The following is a 25,420-nucleotide window of genomic DNA, read 5'->3' on the forward strand; positions in this document are numbered from 1 at the left end:
AAATGACCTGACCAGACCAGCAGGTGGGTATGCATGTATGTATGTACGCCTCTCTGTACGGAGGATTTCGCCCGTAAGAGCAAGTTATGTACCTTCACTTCATATCGCAGGATGACTGTCTCGCCAGAAGATACTCGTCCCCCAAAACGGCGCCGTGTTCGGTTCAAAATCCGGCAGACGCACTGACTGGTGCTTCTCCTTGAAGTCCTCAATCACATCTCTACCAACACCATCAGTACATCACTTCGAGTAGAAATGATAGAAACACTCACGAAGTAGTAGTAGAAGAAGAAGTAGAAGGCCCCTCTAACGGCCCACCGAAGAAAACCACCGGCCGTCTGGCCAGCAGCTCGACAAGATGCCGTCTCTCCATGCCCGGCCCAAAGAGGACCGTCTGCTCATCCACCATGCCAAAGGCCTCGCGCTGCACCACTTCCACTCCCAACGAGGCGAGCAGCTCTACATCCAGCCTGTTGAAAACCGGATCCTGAGCATAACACCGATACGCCCTTCTGCTTCTCTTGGTATCATCATCATCCGCGGCGTCGTCCTCGTGCTCGTCTTCATCGTGATGACCTGTACGGGAGAGTGGGGGATAAGTAATCCGTTAATCTTACGTATCGCCACACCAGTATATCCGTACGGAGAGATACACGCACACACATGCACATTCACACGCGCGCTCTTTTTTAATCTTTAATCTTTAATAACAGACTGAGCCAACTAACTACCTGCCTAGCCTAGCCCGGGTAGACATGGGAAATTGGAAATTGGCAATTGGGAAATTGGAGAAAAAAAGAGATTTGCGATGCGATGCGAAAGCGAGAGAGAAAGCGAGACAGACAAGAAAAGAAGAAAAAGCCGGGCTTGAGCTTGAGCTTGACTTGTGACTTACGGGTGTTGTTGCTGTTGCTGTTGCGACTGAGGTACTCGATCAGAGACGTGAAAGCTGCCAGCTGGAAGAGCGAGACGGCTCGACGGTCGATAAGCCCGCCGCGGAGAAAACCGCTGGGGCTTCCGAGGGCGATGCAGACGAACTTGTCTATCGTGATATCTTTGTTGATAGCTTTGTCGATGTTGGTAGATGTGATGGTCTTCCAGGTCTGCGAGGCCAGCCACTTTTGTCGGTGCGACTCGAACTGCGCGCGGAGCTGGCTCAGCGTCAGCCCGTCTGGTATCTCTGCTGGTAGCAGCTGGTCTGTAGTAGTAGAAGTAGCAGTCGCAGTTGCGGTAGAAGTGACTTGTCTGGTGTTGGTGATGTGAGTCCAGCCATCCTCGTCTTGGACGGCCACTCGTCTGCGCGGAAGAGCCGTCTTCTTCTTGCTCCTTGACCGAGGCATCTCGTCGTCGTCGTTACCTAAGATAATTTATCGCCTGTGCATGTTTCTATCGCTGAGGTCAAAATAACGATGTTGTGTGGAGTTCCTCTTCCGGCCTAGTCAAAGCCTCCTCTCCCTTTGCCATCGCCATCACCTCCAAGGTTGATATCTACATACATCTACATACATCTATACATCTAAACGGCTTCGTACTTGATGGCATCATCCCGACGCCAGGGAAGATCCCTTCAACCTGGACGCTTTCTTGCTTAACCCTCTCGAACAAGCCATGAAGCATGTCCACCACGCGAGAAGCAGGCAACAGGCTACAGGCTATCAGACTCCAGGAACACGCACAGGATAACACGAGCATGAACGCTGCCAAGGGAGGCAAGTTGAACTCTGGTAACTCGACAAGCTATCCACGGACAAGCTAAACTTCCCTCGAGGGGGGAGGGGGAACTCCCACGCTAGATGCCAACGAACATTCCATGCAGATACTTCAGTCTGATTAATGCTGTAGTGGATGGGCGGACGGGATGGGAGATGGAGATGGGACATGGACATGGGCATGGGCATGGGATATGGGATATGCGATATGCGATACTGGACAGGGGATATATACAAGGAATATTTTTATGCCCCATGGCTCATCATCGACAAGGGACAGGGAACATGGGACATGGCTCTGGTTATGGATGAGAGGAAGTTTTCGAAGTTTCTCCCCGCGGGCGCCCGTTAAGACTTGCTCTGGAGGTACATATGTACCAAAAAAGCCGCTAGTTAATACAACTGACTGAAGTTAAGTTGGGTTAGTTAAGTTGAGTTGACATGGGCCACACTAAGCCAAAGCGAGAAAGAGTCAAGCGTTCGAGGTGTCGGGATCTGCTGCGGTTAAACTGGATGCAGCTAAAGGAAGGAGAAGTGATAGGCAGATACCCGAAATACCCGCGAGGGATGACGATGGCCCGATGAAGATGGGATGACGATGGGATGATGAGCGATGACGATGACGGGGGGTGGGTTTACGGAGACGCTGGTTTGAAGTGTACGAGACAAGAAGACAGGACGAGACGAGACGAGACGAGACGGTGGCTGATCTCGCTTGTGTCAGATGGACGTTAAGTACTTGTTACTTGCCTACAGGCCGCTATGGAGCGGTTGAAGTAAGTATAATGGAGTGGTCAACTGAGTTATGGAGTACTTTTGCTCCATACTTCATCCGCATACGGGCTGCTGTCGGTGAGAGACGGCGACGGATCCTGCGGAGGCCTCGAGATGCCGACGAGGACGGTGAAGCGCTTGGCTAAGGATGACGATGGAAGATGAAAGACAAGACATGGAGATGCTAAGATGGAGACGTTAAGATGGATACGGGAGGAGGTAGAGAGATATGGAGTAGAGAGAGGATGCTCTTGATGTCGGTCACAGAGAAGCGGCAGACTCGAGCCTCCTCTCTGCTTCGTAAGTCAAGTACACTTCGTACTATCGACTATCTCGTGCTAAGGAGAAAGACCAACTAGCGACTCTCTTTGTTGACAGCAAAATGCCTCATCTTCAGTCTCTCTCTTGTACATATATATAGTTATATAAGACGGACTGCAAGACTGGAGCCGCCTTTTATTCTTCTCGACTTCTGCGACTGTCATGGTAGTTGGTTGGTTGATATAAATATCGACGACTTCCGACCCCAAACAGGCATCCAGACTTCATGATTGAATGATGGCGATGATTATTAACGACGAGACCTGCGACCGAGTAAGAGCCTGCTTATTTTACTATTACTATCGAGTCCCTGCATCCGCCCTGCCTTTACCCCTTGCCTGCTTGTCCCCTTGCCGGCATCGCACAGCCATCAAGCCAGCCAGCCAGCCAGTCAGCCAGTGTCTATTCTTGCTTCCTCTCGAATGCTCCACCACGGCGCTAACTCTGAGCATAGGCAGTTTTCTCTCTCTCTCTCCACAGCCGTCGAGCTCCAAGATAGTAACTCCACGACTTGGCTCCTGAGGCTGGTTGAGTAACGACGGATATTCGAGGGCTCTCTCTTATTTCTCGGTGTCTGCCTCTCGCTTCTCTGTCTGTCTGTCGGTCTCTCCGTACGTCCGGGCCGCGGAGAGCAGCTCATCAGCAGCTTCAGCAAAAGGACGAGACCAGACCGAGGCAGAAGAAGCAAAGTTAGCCTCTTACTCTGCTCTGAAGTAAGAACATGACTGACTGATTGACTTAATTGGGGGCGCTTCGACGATGATCTGCCCTGGCGAATAGGAAGCGAGGTTGACGCTGCGGAGGGCTGTGATGCTGAGTTGAGATGCTGCAGCTTCGCCTGTGCCAGTCACACCCGGATCCTTGCAGCGGGCGAATCAGAGGCTCAGGATGGTCTTTGACGGGAGACAGGGATGTGCGCAGGAGCCAGAAGTGAAGGAAGAGAAGCGGAAATGCTAGAGAGAAAGCAGAGAGAGAGGGAGAGGGCAGAGGGAGAATATGCAGCAAGAGTGAGATGCTGGACAAGGGGCGAGTTCATCACATCGTTTAACCGCCCAACAGTCCCAGCGAGACGGTTAGGCCGGTGCGATTGGCTGTGACAAGGACAGGAGCAGAATATCACTTCTCCCAGTCTGCAGCTGGTTTATATGGTAGATGGTAGATTTTGTCTCTTCCATCCCTGTCGCAGGTCACTTTCTTCGTGCCCGCCGCCCCCAGAGAAAGAAAGAGAGCAGTGGTTGACCCTCGACCGTGCCGCTGCGACCGCCTGCATGACCCTGAGGCCCTCGTCCTGCTTCTTTATTTAACCACTTGTGTCTTCATCTCGACTGAGGCCGGCGGCTAGACAAAGTTATACAAACCTATCTCGCTCTCCTCTTCGTCTCAGTCGTCGTCGTCGTTGCAGTTGACTTCAGCCTTCACCATCTAATCCGCCTCTATCAAAAGATCAAAAGACATCCACCCACTTCCACAAGACACCATGAGGATGCACTTCTCGCTAGGCCCCTTTGTCGGAGTCCTCTTGACTCTCGCCTTTGCGACCATCGCTGCAAAGGGACACACGGTCATCGTCTACCCAGGATGGAGAGAGAACAACCTGCACAGCAACGGGACCGTCGACGAGACCAACGGCGCCGGCGTAGCCATCAGATCAAACTCCTCTGAACTCCTATATCCATACGGCATGCAATGGATCTACCCATGTACGCTCTTCTACTTCTCCTTCTCCTTCTCCTTCTTCTTCTTATTATTATGATCTAAACTAACGTCGTTCTCTATCTAGGCGGCGGCACAGTAACCAGCACGAACAGGACGAAATGGCCGCTCAAGGGCGGTGCGATCTCCTTCCAGCCCGGCTGGTTCCCAGGCCACAAGACGGCGCTCATCTACCTCAACCTGGGCCTGGGCACGACTCCCCTTAACATGAGTCTGCCCATGGTTCCGCCCTTCCAGATCACCGGCCCAACCGTCGCCCCGTACCCAGGCACCTTCTGTCTGCCCCAGGTCCCACTCCCTGCCAACATCAGCGTCAACGTAGGCGACAACGCTACCATCCAGGTCGTCGAGGCTGCCCGTCACGGCGCTGTGCTATACAACGTACGTTCTACTCTTTTAAAACTGGGCCAGTGTTGTTCTTTCTTTTAGCTAATTGTTCGTTTTGTTTGCTAGTGCGTCGACATCACCTTCGCGGAACCAGAGGACGTCGAGCCAGTCACACCCGAAAACTGCTTCAACTCGACCAACATCACCTCCAGCACCATCTACGCTATCCCCGACAAGCCTACCAATGCAGCTCATGTCACTGCTGTATTTACCGCGTTGGGAGTCATGCCTCTCCTCCTCGCTGGATACTACTTTAGCATCATGCTGTAATGCAGTCGAGCACTGACGGATGAAAAAGAAAGTCCCTTATGCGACGGAGTTAATTGATTTCGTCTTTTTTGTTTTTGTCTAATGTTTGTCGTTTGTTGTATTTTATACCCCCCGTGCTCGATCTGTTTCTAGCTCTCTTTCTCTTACTCGATATATGCTCTGCTGTCGTCTGGTTTGGCATCGTTCAAATGTCTGGATGTCTGGATATCCATATCTGTTTTCCGGGGTTGATTAACGCCGACATCATGAAGCTAAATAATGCATTGGATGGTTTCTAAAAACTATCATATTATATATCTATTTGATTATGGATTGATTGGTCTATTGATGATTATTAGATGGTAGTATATGTATGTATGTAGGTATGTATATATCCTCTCTGGTACATCCGCCTCACTGCATCAGAATTAGTCCCGTTACTACTGCCAGTGTATAAACGCCGCAAGAGCATCAACTACTTCCTGCGGCTTCTCCTGCGCCAACCAATGTCCAGCATCATCAACTATCACTTCACAGAAATCCTCACACACGCTGTTGGCCAGCTTCTCAATGGCTCCGGGAACCTGGTACGTGCCCCAGTCCCTTGCACCTCCAATATACAGACAAGGACAGTCGATCTTCCGCCCTGCAAAGATGTCCAGATCCCGTTTGAAATCGGGACTCGAGTTCGTGGCCACACGGTACCAGTTCAGCCCGCCCTGGAAACCCGTACGAGCGAACTCGCCCACGTATACCGCCAGTTCGTCATCCGGTAGCCAGCAGCGTGACTCCTGCACGGGCAGCGGTGTTTCTAGAGCCACGCTGAAGGCTACGGCTTCTGGCATGGAGGCATACAGCGGCATGACGTAGTAATCCGGCATTTTGGCCAGCTCAGCCGCCGTCCAGGCCTGAAGCTCAACCGGCTTGTTCAGCAACCACGTAGCGCTCTTGAGGTAGAAGTATCCTCGCAGAAACTCGTGCAGTCCCTGAGCAGGCCTCGTCATGTCACCGTTCGCCTGCCGTGTAGAGTAGTACCACTTGTAATGTTTTCTGTTCAACGCAGCCAGATCCCGATGTATATCGTCGTCATCGGCTGCACCACCGCCCTCGGCTTTCCCGGACAGCTCTCGCGCCCCCACAAACGGATGGTTCATAAAGGCAACTCGTTTGAAGAAGTCTGGTCTCGCAAGGGCACTGTATCCTGCTACCACGGCGCCAAAGTCGTGTCCCACGATACACTCGACGCTCTTATAGCCCAATGCATGCACCAGCACAACCATATCCCGTACGAGATTCGTCACGGCAAAGTCCCTTAGGTCGACGTTATCGTAGTCTCTCGTGTCCCAGCCTGTCGTCCGTCCGAATCCTCGCTGGTCCGGCGCAACCACATAGTACCCTCCTGCAGCCAACAGCGGCATCACCTTGCGCCATGAGTACGCCAGCTCCGGAAACCCGTGCAGCAACAGTATCAGCGGCCGGTCAAGCGCAGCCGAGTATCCTGCCTCGAGTATATGGAATGATATGCCCCGCGGTGCCGTGTCGATCTGTCTAGAGGTTACGCCTTCCGGCAGCGGAAGAGGAGGAAGCTGGACGGCCATTGCTTGGTGTATGCACGTATACGTATATATATGTATGTATATGTGATGTGGGTGGGTGTATGCAAGTATCCGGCGGGTGGTATGGTATAGCAGGTATCTTCAACGTCACAGTAGTCCGACAGTCCTCAGGTTCAGATATATCATCTTTTCTATCGGCGAAGTTCCGGCCTGCGAGTCAGCTTTTCTTCGTATCTACACGCTCAGATAGCAAACTTGCACTGCGACTTGGTTCTTCTTCTTCATCCTGACTTGTTATGCCTGAGCTGAGCCATGGATCACGGAAGGGAAAACCGGCGGGAAAGCAGCAGTAAGGCCGGAGGTTAGAAAGCTACCAACCAGGTCTACCCGCAGGCCTGTACCATGGATCAGCCAGAGTCTCTCTTTTTTCTTCTGCTTCTCTTCTCCCTCTGCTTCTTCTTCGCGCCGTTGAAACCTGCGCTGCGTGCGCCGTTGGTGGTGTTTCTTTTTCGGTGCAGAGGAAAAGGCGAAAGAAAGTAAAGCCAAAGCAAAGAAATCCAACTTTCTGAGCGTTTCAACTCTGCACCTAAAAAAACTACGAGAATCAAAAACTGCCAACCACGACCATCACCAACTCAGCGACCCGGCCACGCTCTTCTTCTTCTTCTTCTTCTTCGTCTTCTTGTATTATTTAGTCTACATGTCTTTTCTCTGTTAATAGCCAAGCGAGGCCCGGCCGTCTGTCCTTTTTCTCAATAACTAGCGTCTCCAGGGCGAAGCTAGCCCAGCTATCGATAGCTCTTCCTTGCGTCGCCCGGTTACAGATCCAACTTGGCCACCAGAGATCAACACCAACACCTGCGAATTCTCCGAGTGTCAGCTAGCTATCATCATATCTCTGGGGCCGGGGAGAAGCTGGGCTCGCCGTCTTTGCTTCTCTTGATGAATCCTCCGTGTCGAACAGTCTAGCAATGTTCCGTCGCAAGAAGAGCGTCCGCCATGCTGTCAGTATCCCGGTTTCATCATCATCACCAACGCAACCACAACCACAACAACCAACTCCTTTCCAGCCTTATTTATAACAATAAGAAAGATACCATGATTGCTAACACTGGAATAGCCTCTAAATACCAATCCCTCGCCCTCTGCGCAAACTGCGGCTCTCCAGGCGTTTCGAGCCTCCCAGCATCCAACTCCCAACCTATCCTCCTCCGCCGCAGCAGCAGCCCTTCGAAGCCATACGCCCCCTCCAATACCCGTCAGAGATGTCCAGACCAAGCGTATGCTGCGCAGGAAGCGGTCTACCTCATCCATCAGCGGTCCAGCAGGGAACACCCTCCCAGATGACAAGAATGGAGGCCTTCGAAGGGTTCGCAGCTCTGGGTCCATGACTGCCAGGACGTTCAGGGACCAATCACCTGCGCGAGGCGGTAGTGCTACGTCGAATTTAAGTGATATCATACCAGTTCCCCCTCTACCACGCGGATATGCGGCCTCTCCTCCGCAACGGCCTAGAAACTCGGAGCTACCAGGCGCTCATGGGATACCAGCGTCTAACGGGGCCGCGGCTGCTGCTGCAACAGCAGGACGCAGGGCACGGTCAGTGTCCAATTTGTCTTTGGGGCTGTCCGATCATGAAAGGGGTGGAAGTAGGAACTCGATTAATTTCTCCTATCCGATGAACAGGCCGAACTCGCCCCGGCTATCAATTGCGTCGCTAGATTCGCCGAGGAGAAATCGACCGTCTTCTCCGAGAGCACAGCAGCATCAGCATCAAAAGGTCTCTGCTGAACAAGCGCATGTACCTTCTACAGCGGCTCCCTCGACAGATAAGCCGCCTACGTCAAACAAGCCACCGTTGTCAGAGTCTCGACCAACCCTGGTTGATCAAGCCACACAGGTTGCGGACGATTCCTTCGATGAAACACCATCGTCTCCACCCGGTAGACAGCAAACAGACAACAAGCAGGCAGTAAAGGAGGTTGCTGCTAAACCTCCATCTACTCATAATGATGGGACACAAACAGATAACGATGATGACATACGTCATGCATCATCACCACCACCTATCCTTGCCAGAAGGCCATCGACAGTCCTAGAGCTCCAGGAAGAAGCCGAGGATGAACAGCCTAACAAGCAACCTCTAAACCGCCACTCAAGCTTACATATCACCAAACAGCGTCAGTCAGTGGAACCTATCAGACTGAGAGAACCGCCACCCGTCCAGCAGATCAAAAACCAGGAGAAACGACATTCACAGTCCCAGGTTCAGGGGCTTGCTGCTCCGCCTCCTCTGGACGTTCTCCATATCAGACCTCATTCCGTCAGTCCAAATCGGCTCACACGCTTCTCCGAGCATCTAGAAATACCAGACTCGGAGAAACATTTACACATCCCTCCCCCAAGATCGCTTTCCCCAGCTAAGCCTGCCCTGAAATCAACGCCCAACTCTTCCCCAGCGATTCGCCCCGAGAGACCGGCTTATCAACCGGGACAACCAGGCAGTGAGACGTCCGAGGGTACCTCCCTGGTCTCTGACGATGGCTCAAGGGCGGGCTCTAAAAAGAGACATCCTAAAGTCAGCTTTGAAGACGAGACAGAAGTCATAGGCCACGGCACCAGCCCTCCTACTTCGCCAGAGTCTCTAACTTCAAGCCCACGGGCGTATACTACATCTCGGCCGTGGAGCGACAGTCTCATTCGATCAAAACTCAATGGCGATGATTCGAATGACTTCGAGCTGTTCTTCACTCCACGTCCTGCCCTGCCCTCATTTGGCAGCATACGAGGTCGCAAGCCGTCGCGATCAAGAGATATCGAGACCGATCCAAACCCTGCACTGGGCCTATCTTCTTCCTCTGCTGACCATGGAATTGGTGAGGTCGTTTCTACCACTAGTGGAAGAAACCAGAGCAAACATGATGCAAACCCCAACTTACCACTGCCACCTGAAGTGACATCACTAGAAGGCACCGGCTACAGCTCGCTATCAGACGACAGTTCAAGCGATGAAGGTGCAGACCTACGCGATTTTCCTCCACGCCTCGATAGCTTAAGGGATATATCTGCGTCAAGGAACACGACTAACCAGGTTAACGGAGCTTCACCACCTCGCCAGACGGAGGCGGCAAACAACCTAAAACCGACTCCCGCGATAATTATTCAGCCCGCTACACCAGGCATGGAGGAGATCGCGCACTCCAGACAATCATCCCCTGAGATGCCCAATGATGAAAGCCCGCAAGGAAATAACCCATATTTCTCGGCAAATGATGCCAATCCTCAGAGCCGCGAGGTGCAAGATGATGATTCTGATTCAGGGAATAGTGTCTATAGCGATGCCTATGAAGACCTTTCAGACATGGAGGGCGATAGGTTTGGCTCTATTGACGCGATTGTCGATAGATCGGTAACATCCGTGCCGGAGCCGGAGCCGCAGTCGCCAATTACCATGCATTCCCTGCCTCAAGCAAGTGACCAAAAGGACAAGTCAAACGGTTCGGTGGAATCTCCTGCATCTTTTGATATTGCTCCAGAAATGCAGTCGCAGTCTACTCATCAACACCAACCTGAAGGCACTACCGAGGAGGAGGAAAGTCGCCGTGAAGTTCCGTCTACAGCTGATCCAATTAATACAACTGGGAAACCTCTATTCGAGGAGAATCTGACAAGGCCACCTGTAGCTTCGACTTATACGAACTCAAATGCTGGCTCTTTTGGGCAGTTCAACCGTCACGCACCCGCTCTTCGCCCAATCCTAGAATCCAACGCATCTAGTGGAAAGAAGCCTGTCAAGACAAATGGAAGAACTGCTCCTACCAATCGTCCCCAGCGAACAATGTCAAACGCAAGCGACTCATCAAGCAGTTTCAAACGGCCTAAGAGACTCCGCTCAACCGGGCGCTATACTCTACGACGAACGATGAGAGCCAATGGCCCTGACCATGGCATGGAAGTTCTATCGGACGGTGGCCTGCCGCCAAAGCCATTTGACTATTCACTAAACCACCGACCGTTTTCTTCTAGCGATAGCCGTCCAATGATGCGAACCACACTGCGTCAACCTACAGGCGCCAATACCTCGAGATTCTCTGCGTTCACCGGCCGAGGAAAATCCATGAGGACAAACGGATCGTCATCAAAGCAGCAGCCGTTCAAATCTAGATACGAAGATTCTAGTGATGATGAAGCTGGCGCTATTAAACTAAGACCGGTCCGTGGTATACCCAAAAGAAAAAATGAAGCAGACGGGGACTCGACCGATCTTGACGATAGTTCCGAGTACGAAACTACAAAGAATGTTTTGAGGCGGAAGAAGTCGAATAAGTCGAATAAGATTGACACGAGGAATATTCAAGATCCGGCCGTCGCTGCTGCTGTAGCAAGGTTAATGGCTCCTAGAGACATTGAACATTCAGCTGCAGTCTCTGCCATACCGGGCGCTGAGCAACTCCCTGAATTCAATGTGAAGCACAGGAGTTTTCTTTGGCGTCTTCACCTGCCAAAGCATAAGATACGTAATAGAGAGTCAATATTACGAAAACCTGACACAGCATTCGAACAACCAAGGCTGGGCCTGGACAAAGCTAGCATTACTTCCCCGGCTCTGCCACAGGAAGACTATTCTCGATCCACAACTACCACCGCCATCAATGGACGTGTATTGGAGCGTTCGGGAAGTGATTGGCAAGTAATATCACCTAAACTTCAGAAACGAGCTAGCAAACTGGTCCATCGACCCGCTGCTGATTCCTGGCCTCTTCGTTCAAACGGGCACACTGCATCCTCTTTGCAATCCTCACCCAGCACAACAGAGACAAGAAGGCCGACAGTGTTACCAATGCAAGACATCACTAATGGCAAGGACTCAAACGCTCGCCCTCGGACAGCAGATAGTGTGGCAGCACAGAACAATACACCACTTACCAATGCAACGTCCATCTCAAACAGCCCATCAAGCCCGGCCAGAACCGAAAAACCTCTCTGGACATCTCGTTTCCGGCCCTCGAGGCGTGGCACAGATGATAACTCGACTGCATCAGCGATATCAGATGTGCACCTCTCCTCATTACGGACGGAGGTTTCCCGACGTGAGAAAAAAGGGAGATTTCCAAAACTGAAAAAAGTATTTGGGATTTCCTGAAACAAAAGGAATCTACATCAACATCGACCGCTATTCGATACCATTCTCTAATATTTAATGCCGATGACCTTTACCTTCCTTAGCCCCTGTTCAATTCTTTCTTTCATTACACACGATTTTACTCTCGCTTAACCTAGCCTCGCTCTCTCTCTTTCTCTCTCTCTCTTACCACGAACAACTTACGCTCTCTAATCCGCAGATCATCTACTCCTCGCCTATTTTTCTTGAATTTGCCATATTTATTTACTTCTTGATATATCGTTACATAATATTGGCACCAGGTTTGTGTTCAAGAGACATCATAAAAGCACACGATAATGTTTTGACTGTTTAGTACGACCCCTTTCTTCCCCTTTCGCTTACCATTCAATTCCATCTTCCTGTAGATAGACTATTCTTCTATTTTTTTCTCATCTTGTTTAATGCCATGTCAATAATGATAATAATGCTTGATATTTGTACTACTTTTAAGCCAGTTGATATATGAACCCCAATTCATAAGTAGCATAACCCCCTCTAATGAATTAATCAAATAGAACCCCACATAGATAATCTATCTATACACCGTTCAGGGTTCCAGCTAGAACCATCTGGCCCCAAAAATACAGCCCCCATCCAAGAGAACACTGCAGCCAAAAATACCCTCCCTTATCAACACGCTTCTTGCTAAACGCATCCTTAGCAACAAAGATATCACTGATCACAAACATCACCGCTCCCAAAGTTCTCTGGCTCTGCATCGACATGCTAGTCGGAAGCTGCAACACCGGTACCGTCGAAACAGCAGAAGCAACCATACAGCTGATAATCAGCGTATACACACATACCAAATGCCGCATATCATCTGGCACAGACAAACCCAATACATTCGACCTCATAAGCAAGCCACCACTCGCCTCCAGCTCGCTACCTGGCTTCGGGTATAGAACCCCCAACCATCTCGCGGCAAGCAACGAGGCTACCGCCACGCTCGCGAAGACAGGCCACGATATACTTTGCGTATCTTCCAGAAAGGCAAGGATATACGCTATGTGAGCTGCAGCGAAAGCACCGATTCCAGCCTGGAATGACGCTGATATGGAGACTTCTTTCTCGGCAATGGGCTTGTTGGCGGTTCTGGGGGTGGGTTTTGTGTCTTTGGCGTATTCGCTTCGAGAGGGTATAAGGAGGATATCTCCGATTAGAGAGAAGAAGAGGCCCCAGGTGATGAAGTTGCGGTAGGGAGAGGGTTCATGGAGGGTTAAGTAGATGGCCCCGGAGAGAAAGGCGAGGGACGAGATTGGTTTGCCGAGAAAGTGGCCGATGTATATTGAATTGACCTCGCATAGGATCAGGGTTGGCAGGGATACCAGTAGGAGGTACACTGCGGGTTTTGGAGGCAGGCTGACGTCCATCGTGAGTTTCTTCCCGTTTGTTCTCTATCACTGGATGGCTCTCAGGAAGCTGATGCTGTAATGTAAGTGTCTACTCCGTACCAGCTACCTCTTCATCCTCTATCCTTGCGGGCAGTTTTTATATACGAGAAAGAAGAGGCTTGGTGGCCGAGGCGCTTGGAAGGAAGCTGGACATGTGACTGCTATAGCTTACTACCTGATCGGGAAATTCTGACTACAACCTTCATCTTTGCGGCTCAAGACACTTTGTGGACGCTGTTTCTCTTTCTCTTCCACCGACATCAATTGATATATTCAACTGCTCTTCAAACTGATGATACCCAGAAACATTTCGGCTTGCCTTTGGGTAACTTTATGGCAGTTGACATAATCCATGTGACTTGCCGCAAGTCCCGTTATACGATAAATCACTATGAATAACATTTACTCACTCCAAGGACATGCACGCTGCATCCCGGCTGAAACATGCATACAATGGGGATCGCCATCTCTAGTCTTGCTTTTTGCTTTCTGTTTCATTCCGTTTGCACTGGTTAGAGATCGGCTTTAACGGACATAGCAAGAATAACCGCCCGAGAGTAACGCCCTTCGGATCGCGGGTGGGGTATCAGAAATATCAGAAAGATGATATTTAACCAGGGGATCTTTAACCAAATATATACATCTTCCTGAGCGGGCTATGAACCACTTATTTCATGAAAATCGGGATGTGAATATGTCAGAGAGGGAAGCAGACAAGGCCGCCTGTAAGAATGGAGTGGAAGCAGAAGGCAGCACTGGAAATAAGAATGTGGAGGAAGTTGAAAAAGGCCATGCCCAGGGACAAGAAGACGCCATTTATTCAGCCTTCAAGCCCGGAACCAAGATTTTCATATTGGTGATGGCCACATTTTCGTCACTATTCTCCCCGCTGTCCACGACAGTGTACCTACCGGCTCTGACTCCCCTTTCAGCCGATCTAAAGGTCTCGACTAACCTTATCAACTTGACGCTGACCACGTACATGGTCTTCCAGGCCCTCTCCCCCACGTTCTTTGGGGACTTTGCGGACACAAGCGGGCGGAGACCAGCATACATTACCACTTTTGCAGTTTACCTTGCAGCCAACATTGGCCTGGCGCTGCAGAACAGCTACCCGGCACTGTTGGTTCTACGGTGCTTGCAGAGCGCGGGAAGTAGCGCAACCATCGCAATCACAATGGGCGTGATGGCGGACATTGCAACTGTCTCCGAGAGAGGGAAGTATGTGGGCATGGTGTTGACGGGCACTCTGGCTGGCCCAGCACTGGGCCCGGTATTGGGTGGTGTATTTGTGCAATACCTTGGATGGCGATCAACTTTCTGGTTTCTGGTGATTGGAGCCGGAGTGTTTCTGGTGCCGTATATGCTTTTTGTACCGGAAACATGCCGGAATGTGGTTGGTGACGGCTCTGTGCAACCGCCATGGTGGTGGAGCCGCACCCTGATGGATATATGGAAAGGTAAAAGAAAGGCCTATCCAAGCACGGCAGAGTGGGAAGCATCTCTCGCAGCCCAAGGGATCAAGAGGAGGAATTCGAACTTTCCTAACCCGCTGCAGTGCGCAAAATTAGCTCTGGAAAAGGATATCGGACTGCTTTTGGGAGTCACCGCAGTGCTGTATGGGACATTTTATATCATGCTGGGTTCAGTCCCATCCATCTTCAAGGAGATATATGGCTTCAACGAGTTCCAAGTCGGACTCTGCTTCCTGTATGTCAAATTAAGTATAAAGGTCGTTGTTGTGTTCCTTTGTGGGAAAGGAAAAATTGGTTTGCTAACGTATTTTTTTTCTTTCTCTTATAAATTAAAAGGCCGAGCGCCGCTGGGGGAATAGCATCAAGCTTCAGCATTGGCCACCTCCTCGACTGGAAGTTCCAGCGCATCGCTACCAGCCTTGGCCTGCCAGTGGACCGCAAACGTGCCCAAAGCCTGAAGCAGTTCCCCATCGAACGGGCCCGGATCTCACTGATGCTCCCGTTCCTATACGCTGGCATGGCCGCGATGGTCGGGTACGGTTGGGCTCTTGAGCAGAAGGCGATGCTTGCTGGACCACTGATACTGCAGTTCGTGACGGGCTTCTGCATCGGTAGCTCCTTTACGGCGCTGAGCACGCTGCTGGTGGACCTGTACCCGTTCAACCCGTCAGCGGTGACAGCAGCAAGCAACCTGATCCGCTGTCTGGTGGGCGCTGGAGCAACGGCATCGTTCAACCCGCTAATTGAGCGGATCGGAATTGGCTGGTGCTTTACGGTGTGGTGTCTGTTGACTGTGGGGGTGTCCCCAGGTCTCTGGGTAGTGATCCGATGGGGCCCAGCATGGAGGGAGCGGCGGCGGCAGCGGCAGACATCATCTCTCTAAGACCGCTACTAAGAGAGACAGGGCCATCTCGCTGCCATGGTAACACTGGCAACCGGCATGGAACCGTGAAAGAAGAAGCGAGAAAGCGAGCTGGCGGTAAAACAACAAACGCAAACAAAGCAGGTGGCTGGCGCCCGTTGCCCGGGCAACCGCAGCTGGCCAAACAGAGCGACGCAAAAAAGCCGAGGTCCATCCCGTTTGCTTAGTCACCAGCTGACTTGCGACTTGCAGGCGCCGCGCGTAACGCTGTACTGACGCCGTAACGCCGTAATCTATACTCTGTACCAAAACATGAGGCAGGCTAGGAAAGCAAGCAGAAGGATCGTACCCAAGGGACCTAGACAAGGGACCTAGACAGGAGATGGCTTCTGACATGTGGGTGATAGGCTGGCCGAGTTGCCGTCTTCTGGGGGCTGGAAAATAAGATACTTTCTACGGAGTACATGTTGCGTGTTGCATGGAGGTTAAGTCGCAGGTCAATCGGCGACGGGTCGAGGCCGCAGCTCGGGAGCTGAAGCTGGAGCTGGAGCTGGAGCAAGCCAGAGAGAGCTGGGGGAGGCTGGGCCTGTCCGAGAGCTTGCATGAGCTGGCAGTGGTGGCAACCAACCACCAAGGTCCACGACGTCGTGCTCTTCCCTCGCCTCCTGTCTTCACTTTATCATCACTTCATCACCCCGTCTCTCCTCACTTCTGTCCATCTCTCTCACTCAGTGTCTTCCACTCTCAGTCTGTTTTGTCTTACTATCACTTCAGGCACCAAAGTGACCGAGTGAAAGGTGATGTAAAGTAACCGCGTACTGTAAATACCGTACCAGGGCATGTGAAAGAAAACCACGCTAGCCGCTTATGGGCGTGACATCCGTAAAATAAACAAACAAAAGCCTTGTTTTCTTACCGTACAGATACAGGCCGCCTTTGGTCCTCCTTTTCTGCCGCAGGGTCAAATAAGAGTCGAAAACTTCCCAGCCTCCGACTTTCTTCCTCTTTCTCTTCTTCTTCTTCTTCTCCTTCTTCCATCACCAACCTCGACTTCACCCATCAAGTTCCATCTCAATTGACCTTCTTGCATCTCCCAGAACAGGACAGACGCCCGTCTATCTTCGTTCTCAGCACCCTCTGCCCCCTTTCCTCCCCGTTGTAGCTGTAGGACTTGAGAGACTCCCGTCTTTTCTTGTCTAGCCTTTCGAATTGTCACCCAGTTCGAAAGGCATTCGAGAAAGGACGCCCCTCAAGCAGCCAATCTGGACTTTGACGCCCGCGTCCCCATCCCCTTCAGTGTCTTCCCGTCGTCGTACCGGAGTGACGCTGCTGCCGCTGTCTCTGAGTCGACTCAGGAGAGAGTAGAGGGCGAGGTCAAGTTTTCAGGTGCTTCGCGCGTCGGACGGGAAGATACTCGATACGAAGGCCCCCTCCCAGCACCCAGAACCTCGACCACCCAGCAAGCCACTGCGTCGTTTGACCAGCGTTTTGACAACGAGGAGTTCCGTCCAGTCACCGCAGACTACAGACAGACCACCGTCGTAGCTCACGAGGAACACCCCAGCCACCACCACCAGCAACACCAGCATCAGCATCAGCACCACCAGTACCAACAGCACGTCCCTGAAGTCCAGCTTTCCCGCGAAAGGTGAGTCTTGTTTTCTTTGCTTTGTCTCGTTTCCCCACGTCTAACCAATTACGGTAGATACGTCGAGACCAGAGACCGTCGAGAGTCTGAACTTGATACCCAGCTTGACATCACTGAGCGCCAATACCGTTCCCGTACTGATCCTCGCTACCAAGCCCAGTACGAGCCTGAACCCCACCAAGTCCGAGACGTAGATTTCGGGTACAGCAGCAACAGCCGTACCTACAGCTCCGTCGAGAAGCCAACCGACAAAGTTCGTGAAGTCGACGTCGCCTACACCCGCGCCTACGAGACCGTCGATTCAGCCCGCCCACCAGTCGAAGTCCGTGACATCGACTATCAGGAGCAGACCAAGAAGTCAGATACCCTCAACCTCATCTCCGATCACCGCGTAGTTCAGGAACAAGACCCCAAAGCCAAAATGGGTTACTACGACGACGAAGGTCAGTACCACTCCTTCCGCCGCGGAGTCGAGCGCGCTGCCGAGCGCGTGCTACACCCATTCCACCACCGCCACCACAGCCACAGCCACACCCACGAAGATGGAATCATTTCTGACGAGCGCCGCGTGGTTGAAGGTGCCCCCCGTAACGAGAACGTCCGCGTTGTCCAGCCCCGCGGTGGACACCCCCCAGACACCATCACCATCCCCTGCCACTTCATCCGCATCGGCGACCTTTTGATCCTCCAGGGCCGTCCTTGCCAGGTCATCCGTGTCTCCGTTTCCCAGCAGACCGGCCAGCACCGTTACCTCGGTGTCGACCTCTTCACCCGCCAGCTCCATGAGGAGTCCAGCTTCATCTCCAACCCATCCCCATCCGTCGTCGTCCAGAGCATGCTCGGCCCCGTCTACAAGACCTACCGCGTCCTCGACATGCGTGACGACAACCGCCTCGTTGCCATGACCGAGACTGGTGATGTCAAGCAGGGCCTCCGTGTCGTCGACCAGGGCAACCTCTTCAACCGCATCTCCGATGCCTTTGCTGAGGGCCGTGGCTCCGTCCGTGCCCTCGTCATCAACGACGGTGGCCGCGAGCTCGTCGTCGACTACAAGGTCATCCACGGTTCCAGACTTTAGACAACCAAACCCACCAGCCAACCAACCCAAAAAAGGTACGTCGGCACCAACCTTAACCTTATCTGCTCTCCTTCCCGTTACTGTTACTAACACGCTTCTAGAGATACAACCAATCAAAATGCCGTTTCTTTTGATCTATGTCTAGTTTGGTTACCGGATATAGTGCCTGGACATTAACTGTAACAAGATTGTTTCCTCTTTACGTCTCGGAATCAAATGTCTCTATTTTCCTTTGTCGATAACTTGAAACTTTAGTAGTAGTGAACACCTTTCCTTTGTCAGTGCCTGATCTTGCTTTCTCACTACCACGACACGACGTCTTAATTACCCTTGTAAAAATGAAATGGAAATGAAAGTTTGCTCTATTTAAGATCTTTCTCGATTTTTCTCCTGTAGAACTAGACAGTGACATGGTTTGCTCCTTCATCCATAGATCGGCTATATGTTTGTTTGGTACGGTTAACTAGGTTACACAATTGTGCGTGCAGGCAGGCAGGATGTAGTATTGCATAGGTGTAATAGTAGTTGTGATTCTAATATATTGACAATCATATCAAGGCAGCGGAGATAGGCAGCGGAGATGTAGCTCCTGAGGCAAGTACGGAGTAGTGCGCGGATCAATGATACAGAAGGTTATGATGCTATCTAAACAAGGCATGCCCGGAATTAAAATAGGACTGACCGTTTGTTACAAATTGATAAACAGTAGTTCAAAGGTAATAACCAGCTAATAGCTATTACTACTTGGTCATCGGTATATCATCAACTAGAGTGATGCCGTAGTAGATCTTCTTCCTTGACTTTGGCAGCTATATATGTAGACCGTTCACACCAACTCGGCTACTGCTCTCACCGAATCCAACGACAAACGAAATGCTTCCATAAAGCTGCCTAAATACCCATCCCTATATCCACTATTTACTACTACTGCTGCTGTCATTACTCATCATATATCACAGAGAGTGCAGTAATAATAGCTAACACAGTTCATGCATAGATATCATCCTACCAGAATGACGGGCTGATAGCCTGCTACTTGCTGTGCCTCCTGCAGTAGCTGCCCTACCCTTGCACCTCCATATAGCCATCGACCAGGACAGGCAGGCAACGGCCAGTGGTGGAAGCGTCCCTTATCTCAAGAACGGCTTGATCCTGGTCTGTCCTGTTACTTTCCGCGGCATTTTAATCTCGCCTCATCTTTTTATCGCTGCGCTATTGGAGAGAGGCCAGCGAACCCGTCGCAGAGCTGATGTTTGTCCGAAAGATAGGGCAAGGCAGACAACTTTTCCTCGCGAATATGGCTGGCCGGCTTGAGAAACAGGCAACTATAGCCACGGAGCAGCTTGATAGTCGATAGTCGACGATTTTGGTGGTGGCTATAGCCATCCAGACGCCCGTGGGCTGGCTGATGTAGCCCGGGTCATGCCCCAAGCAACACAGCACTTATACTAGAGACGAACTGATACCTCCCATTCTACGTGCTTCTGGACCGAATATCTAACCAACGAGAAACAGACCTCGGAGACCACTAGGGCACAAGACCACAGCCAGGTCGGCTACTCCCCACCACTTCTGCCCAGATGAAGCGGGAGACAAGCTGCATCTGACGAATAGTAGCTGCGGGACAGCGAGAAGCAGCACCAGAAGAACCTCCCCCGCGCTACAAGGTTTCACTCGCTCCTCGATCTCCCATTCGAAACAGGTTTCACGGCCATCTTTTTTGCGTCGGGCGTCGCGTGCCCTCGTCTGGTTACTGGCTCGTGAAGCTGCCGCTAGGCCGATGCCTATTTTCGTCTGCTGGGGTGCCGGGGGGGTTGCAGATACATAAGGAGGCCAGAGAGATAAGAGAAATGGACGATGTCTACCCAAAGTACGCACGCACATACTACATAAACCAGCTATTGAGTCTCTGCAGTTGGATTAACAACCGGAACCTCTATTGGCTGGTTGACTATACGAGTTAGGGAGCAAGCCTGAGGACGATGAGAACAGCTGACTGGGAACTGTTCTGGTCTCGAGGGCTCAAGCATCAAGTTGAACCGTTATACCTGAATCGTTGGTCCGAGAGGTAGGGTCAGGTCAACTGCAGTACCACATTTGATGCATGCCTGATCCGTGCCCCCTCCCATCAATATCCCCACCCAGGTTGCTAGATGGCCACGATACGATCTGCAAGCAAATCAAGACAATATCGTGCATTGATAGCGGCCTTGCTGCACGATGAAAGAGCCCTATGAGCTGGCGATATTTCATTCCTAACTGGAACGAGGACAGGGGGCTTGAATGTATATATACATCTCACCCCTCTACCTTCTACACCGCAACTCCATCGTGCCATCTCTCAATCCAGTATACCTCAGAAATATAGTCGATAACTAGTGGTGATAATGGAGACTCCCAACCCGCCAAAGCAAACGAACGCCTCTTTTCGTTTCCTAGATCTCCCCTTTGAAATCCGTGATGAGATCTATTCATACTGTATCCCTTACCGTACCCATTTTGAGGAAATACGCTATTTCAGAGCCCGAGCTAGCTTTCCGCAGCCAGTAGTAAAGAAATCAAACATCAAGAACAAGACTGCCCTGCTCTGCGTCTCAAAGCAAGTTAGCGAGGAATGCCTGAATATACTCTACGGCAGGAACCGGTTCTATATCACCCTCAACGCCGCGAAACGTTGCCTCCTTGCCAATCGCATCACAACAGAGAACAGAGCTAGAATCAGAGATGTGGTGGTTATTGTGCGACATATGGGCCCCGCATACGGACTACCACCACCGGTACCTGCAGATGGACTGTGGTCTTCCCTACTTCCTGGCCTAAGACAGTTGAAAATCATTGCCGAGCAACCTGTGCAATCCCCACATTCACCCTTTGACCCAGCCTTCGATGAAAAGGTCAAAAGCTGGATCAAGTGGTTCGGTCCTTTAATGGAGTGCTTCGCAAAATACTTGACCTCCTATACCGTCGTTGAGGTGGACGAGAACGGAAAAGACGTCACTACAGAGCTTGTCAGGCAATATCTCCCGTATAGGCCCCGGATGGTCAGGGATGATATCCATGGCGACTTTATCTTCCAGAGGGGACGCTTTGCCATACACGCATAACATCCTTTACTAAGCGGCTGGGCTACCTACCCTACATTTTAATAATGAATGATTCTACTCTAACGATTTTAACGATGAATGATTTTAATTCCTTTGAACGTTGTTGTTCTTTCTTCTCCTTTGCGTTTCTCGGACTAGTTACATATTTTAGGGCACAACTATACCCTCTCCTACTCGCAACACCTAACACGTATGATTTGACATCCATCTCCCCCCCTCACTATGGCGCATCACAAATCACTGAAACCATCGTATATGGCTGCGCAATGCATTTCGTGGATATACTCTTATGGATCCTATAATGATAATTTTATTTATAGCTCATTAACGCGCGGAATCCACTATGGCGGATGATAGCGACCATGCCATCAGAGTTTGTTTTTAGCTTGTAGTTAAGGATGATACCACGTAGCCCAATAATGAAAAAGGTGTTTTTAAAATAGCACCTTTTTATATAGGTAATACTTTACACACCTTACTTAAGTACTTCTTCCCTTAAGAATACTTACTTTCTCTCTTCTTCTACTCTATACCCTAAGCCTCTCCCTACCTCTTCCTAAGCTTCTCCCTGGGCCCCTCCCTAGACCTCTCTCTAGGGCTCTATCTAAGCCTTTTTCTTGAGATCTCTCTCTCTCCCCCTAAATCTCTCTCTTTAAGCCTCTGAGTTGTGCAAGTGGCGCCCAAATAATCCTTATAATTGCGGTCACGATGTTACCGATATGCGCCGCGTGTACAAATAATAGAGTATCCCGGTATTGAGGAAGGGTACTAGCTCCAGGGACATATGTAGCTAAGGGCATAACACTTTATATAGTAGCAGATAAAGAGGGTTTCTGAATTTTTACTTTTAAATACTTAATCATCTACATATTTTCGAGGTTAGCGTTCTTGTTCCTTATACTATTTTTAGTCTGGAAGCGCATAAATATAACTAAACGGTGATTGGTGAAACCCATGGTTAACTTAAACTTAAATGAACTTAAATAACTTCACCACGCTTGAAAGAAACGTATTTGTTTTATATTCAGAGTACTCCTCCCTCATATCAAACACGCCAAACGCTTCAACTCCTCAACGTATCTGCGATATCATCCACCATGGAGCCTAAAGATGCTGTACGTCCGAGTCCCGAAATCAGTCGAACCGTGTACGATCAAGGCTTTCGTACCTGGGCAATGCTTCACGATCGCGCCTGACAGGAACATAGCCTGCCCACAATTTGTTTCCAAGTGCAGGCCGCAGTTCGAAATATACCCCCCTTGGTCCATAACCTGGACCTGAAGTATGAATATAATTGTCTCTGCACGAGTGGAACGTCAATCTGGGAAACTTCCAGGGGCCAATGCAAGACACCTCGCGTGGAAAAAAGTCTTAGGCTCCCAGTTGCTATCGAACATCCAACACGACTTGCACTCTCTGAAAATGTGGAGCCAATTTATCAAAAATGGTTTAATCGTGAAGATAATCACCTTTCTGTGCTAATATTGGCATGGAGCTATATATTTTCGGCGCGCTGGGTTGAGCTTATGCCAGGAGCCGAGTTAACATACACTGAAAAGCAGGCGGAATATGGCAACAGCAGGGGAGATGAACGAATCGAAGTCATGGTGGATGTAGGAGACGTTAGCGATGATGCAGCCAGATGGTGGGCCGCTGTTTTGTCGCCTGGTGAGGGATGGCAGGCGGGCCTTACAAGGGAGCAAGAAAAATTCCTATCGCCATGGTCGACTGCTTTAGAAACAAGGGCGACATTTGCGCTATCCTGCAGGGCACCTCTCTGTTATACACCAACTACTGTACCTTCGTTTACTACTGCAGTTCATTTTCTCTCTGAATATTGCAATCGACACAACATTGTCGCCCAAACCCTGGCGGCGCTTGCTTCAACTTTGTTTCTCCCTTTGCTGAATAGGAAGAAGAACCCGATATCACTCCCGAAACCCGATTATCATAAGGACCAACGGCTTCGAGTGCTCATGCTAGAGACAACAGAGCAGATGCAATTTGACTTTATATCGGATCAGATACTGCCGGAGCTAGACAAACTGCTGACGTTGAGTTGCAACACACGGGGACTGCTCTCTCTTCTGTCGAGCGTATTTTATCAACCTGGAATACCTTGCAACGCGGTAAGCCCATGGCTGCAGTCTATATTCGTCGTCCTTGACTCTGTGGAAGAAAACCACATACTTTCTTATATCTTGATGAACCGAGTCCCGCAAGTTTCTTTCCTGTGGCTTGGCGGTATAATTATGGGTGCTCAAAAGGATATCCTCCGGGACGGTCGACACGGTATTTCATCGATTGAACCCCATGCTGCGTCATGGTGTGGCGTCGCACAATCTTTTATACAGGAGCCTGTATCGGAACCAACAACCATTTATGGCACACTTTCCAGATCAGATGAGTGTCGACTACTCTACCTAGTCCAAGAAGAAGGGCACTGTGGATGGCCAGTGACTCAATGGATGCCCTTTGGTACTACATTACTTGAAGACGCTGAAATTGAGGTCCGTCTACATGCACAGTGTACTGGTCACGGTCTTCAATATATAGATTGGTATTGGGCTTGTCAAAATAATACACTGGTACATCCATTATCTATTACAGCCTCCATGTCCACCTATATACCACCAAAGCCCGCAACGAGACATATAACCCCGATCAGATATGAAGGACTAGATCTGAGCAATGAATCAGCATCAGAAAATGCTACACGGAATATTTTTGTCTGGCTTCGAAATAATGAATTCCCTAAACGCGAACGGGAAATAAGTAGACATGAATGGGTGGTCCTTGATGAATCAGATAATGAATCATTATTATCAGGTGAATCATTAGAAAGGGATACAGAATCAAAATCAAAAGCTGTTAAAGATTGGATATTAAACTAGTATTATTATACAAATGTTTTATTTCTTTTGTTCTAAATTTAAATCGAGCTCCTGAAGAAGTAACCTTCCGTCAAAATAATTTTAATAGCAAAAGTTGCTATCATCCGCTATATCCACTTTTTTAACTATTCTCGACCCACATCGCGGCTAACTTAGATAGTTAATGTAGGTAGTTGGTTGATTCCTGGGATGAACCTACCAAAACGCTCTTGAGTCTTTCCTCGCGGTCCGATAAACATTGCTATTTATCTTACCAAACAAAGGTAGTTTTCACGGCATCTGTAACCTTTTCACGGGGATGTTCAATCAAATCCAACTTTATCTACTTAGATGATGGAGACCCCATTAAATTTAATCATGGATAAATCAGAGCAGAACACTCACTTCCGCCTGCTAGATCTTCCCTTCGAACTACGCCGGGAAATCTACTACTGCTGTCTTCCTCGAAAGCACCATATCATGCTACCACCCACTGCTAATGGCAAACCTCGATTTGCCTACCGAGAGGCCTCTTCAGACCCACGAATTCCAAACCGCAAGAACAGTATCCTTCTCCTCTGTAAACAAGTAAGCGAGGAATGTCTCGACATCCTCTATGGCGAAAACTGGTACTGCCTGACCCTCGACATCACTTTCCACTATGCTCTACAATTTGAGCATCAGGCCGCAGAAGCGCACCTTATAACTCAGTGAATCACGGCCGAAAACCGCAAAAGGATGCGCCATCTACTTCTCATATTGCTACCGACAGCAAGGGCCGAGGGCATGACCATTTGCTCTGGCTTGAAATCCGTGCCGGACGAACTCAACTGTTTCGTTATTCTTGCTCGCAAAGTGCCGCTTGATGAGCATGATACTGAAAAGGCGATAATAGGGCGCTTTCACCAGCTTGTGGAATTTTTTTGTAGCCGTATAACTCCCCGAGTGACGGTGCGGCTTTCGGACTTTGTCTCCAATGGTGACAATACGTCTAATGGGGCCGTGTGTCTACATATAACAAGAGTTAGTGATGACCCGCGTATCGAGTACCGTGCCATTGGGGAAAGATGATGTTGCGCCGTTATGATGTAGAAAAGTGTGTATACAATAACG

The 25,420-nt window shown here is 50.2% G+C and overlaps 10 protein-coding genes across 10 annotated transcripts; 7 read left to right on the top strand and 3 right to left on the bottom strand.

The window, feature by feature from the left end:
* Window positions 1-99: 99 nt before the first annotated feature.
* Window positions 100-1,340, bottom strand: MGYG_03936 (hypothetical protein; the record flags this gene model as incomplete). The annotated part of the gene is made up of 3 exons (XM_003173717.1): window positions 100-220; window positions 273-576; window positions 896-1,340. 3 exons carry the CDS (start codon window positions 1,338-1,340, stop codon window positions 100-102), a joined length of 870 nt encoding a protein of 289 aa, XP_003173765.1.
* A 2,941-nt stretch (window positions 1,341-4,281) lies between these two features.
* MGYG_03937 (hypothetical protein) lies at window positions 4,282-5,174 on the top strand (the record flags this gene model as incomplete). The annotated part of the gene is made up of 3 exons (XM_003173718.1): window positions 4,282-4,504; window positions 4,585-4,898; window positions 4,971-5,174. The coding sequence occupies 3 exons, from the start codon at window positions 4,282-4,284 to the stop codon at window positions 5,172-5,174; spliced, it is 741 nt and encodes a 246-aa protein (XP_003173766.1).
* A 419-nt stretch (window positions 5,175-5,593) lies between these two features.
* MGYG_03938 (epoxide hydrolase) lies at window positions 5,594-6,751 on the bottom strand (the record flags this gene model as incomplete). The annotated part of the gene is made up of 1 exon (XM_003173719.1): window positions 5,594-6,751. One exon carries the CDS (start codon window positions 6,749-6,751, stop codon window positions 5,594-5,596), a length of 1,158 nt encoding a protein of 385 aa, XP_003173767.1.
* Window positions 6,752-7,680: 929 nt separating this feature from the next.
* Window positions 7,681-11,852, top strand: MGYG_03939 (hypothetical protein; the record flags this gene model as incomplete). Its single annotated transcript, XM_003173720.1, has 2 exons — window positions 7,681-7,713; window positions 7,830-11,852. The coding sequence occupies 2 exons, from the start codon at window positions 7,681-7,683 to the stop codon at window positions 11,850-11,852; spliced, it is 4,056 nt and encodes a 1,351-aa protein (XP_003173768.1).
* A 557-nt stretch (window positions 11,853-12,409) lies between these two features.
* Window positions 12,410-13,246, bottom strand: MGYG_03940 (YhhN domain-containing protein; the record flags this gene model as incomplete). The annotated part of the gene is made up of 1 exon (XM_003173721.1): window positions 12,410-13,246. The coding sequence occupies one exon, from the start codon at window positions 13,244-13,246 to the stop codon at window positions 12,410-12,412; it is 837 nt and encodes a 278-aa protein (XP_003173769.1).
* A 715-nt stretch (window positions 13,247-13,961) lies between these two features.
* On the top strand, window positions 13,962-15,625 carry MGYG_03941 (chloramphenicol resistance protein; the record flags this gene model as incomplete). The annotated part of the gene is made up of 2 exons (XM_003173722.1): window positions 13,962-14,977; window positions 15,079-15,625. The coding sequence occupies 2 exons, from the start codon at window positions 13,962-13,964 to the stop codon at window positions 15,623-15,625; spliced, it is 1,563 nt and encodes a 520-aa protein (XP_003173770.1).
* An 846-nt stretch (window positions 15,626-16,471) lies between these two features.
* Window positions 16,472-18,330, top strand: MGYG_03942 (woronin body major protein; the record flags this gene model as incomplete). The annotated part of the gene is made up of 3 exons (XM_003173723.1): window positions 16,472-16,486; window positions 16,825-17,252; window positions 17,310-18,330. The coding sequence occupies 3 exons, from the start codon at window positions 16,472-16,474 to the stop codon at window positions 18,328-18,330; spliced, it is 1,464 nt and encodes a 487-aa protein (XP_003173771.1).
* A 2,387-nt stretch (window positions 18,331-20,717) lies between these two features.
* On the top strand, window positions 20,718-21,434 carry MGYG_03943 (hypothetical protein; the record flags this gene model as incomplete). The annotated part of the gene is made up of 1 exon (XM_003173724.1): window positions 20,718-21,434. One exon carries the CDS (start codon window positions 20,718-20,720, stop codon window positions 21,432-21,434), a length of 717 nt encoding a protein of 238 aa, XP_003173772.1.
* Window positions 21,435-22,531: 1,097 nt separating this feature from the next.
* MGYG_03944 (hypothetical protein) lies at window positions 22,532-24,328 on the top strand (the record flags this gene model as incomplete). The annotated part of the gene is made up of 2 exons (XM_003173725.1): window positions 22,532-22,581; window positions 22,642-24,328. 2 exons carry the CDS (start codon window positions 22,532-22,534, stop codon window positions 24,326-24,328), a joined length of 1,737 nt encoding a protein of 578 aa, XP_003173773.1.
* Window positions 24,329-24,685: 357 nt separating this feature from the next.
* MGYG_09038 (hypothetical protein) lies at window positions 24,686-25,378 on the top strand (the record flags this gene model as incomplete). Its single annotated transcript, XM_003173726.1, has 2 exons — window positions 24,686-25,017; window positions 25,084-25,378. 2 exons carry the CDS (start codon window positions 24,686-24,688, stop codon window positions 25,376-25,378), a joined length of 627 nt encoding a protein of 208 aa, XP_003173774.1.
* Between the last annotated feature and the right edge of the window lie 42 nt (window positions 25,379-25,420).

The sequence above is a fragment of the Nannizzia gypsea genome, genomic scaffold (genome assembly GCF_000150975.2).
Source record: "Nannizzia gypsea CBS 118893 supercont1.3 genomic scaffold, whole genome shotgun sequence".
NCBI classification, from domain to species: domain Eukaryota; kingdom Fungi; phylum Ascomycota; class Eurotiomycetes; order Onygenales; family Arthrodermataceae; genus Nannizzia; species Nannizzia gypsea.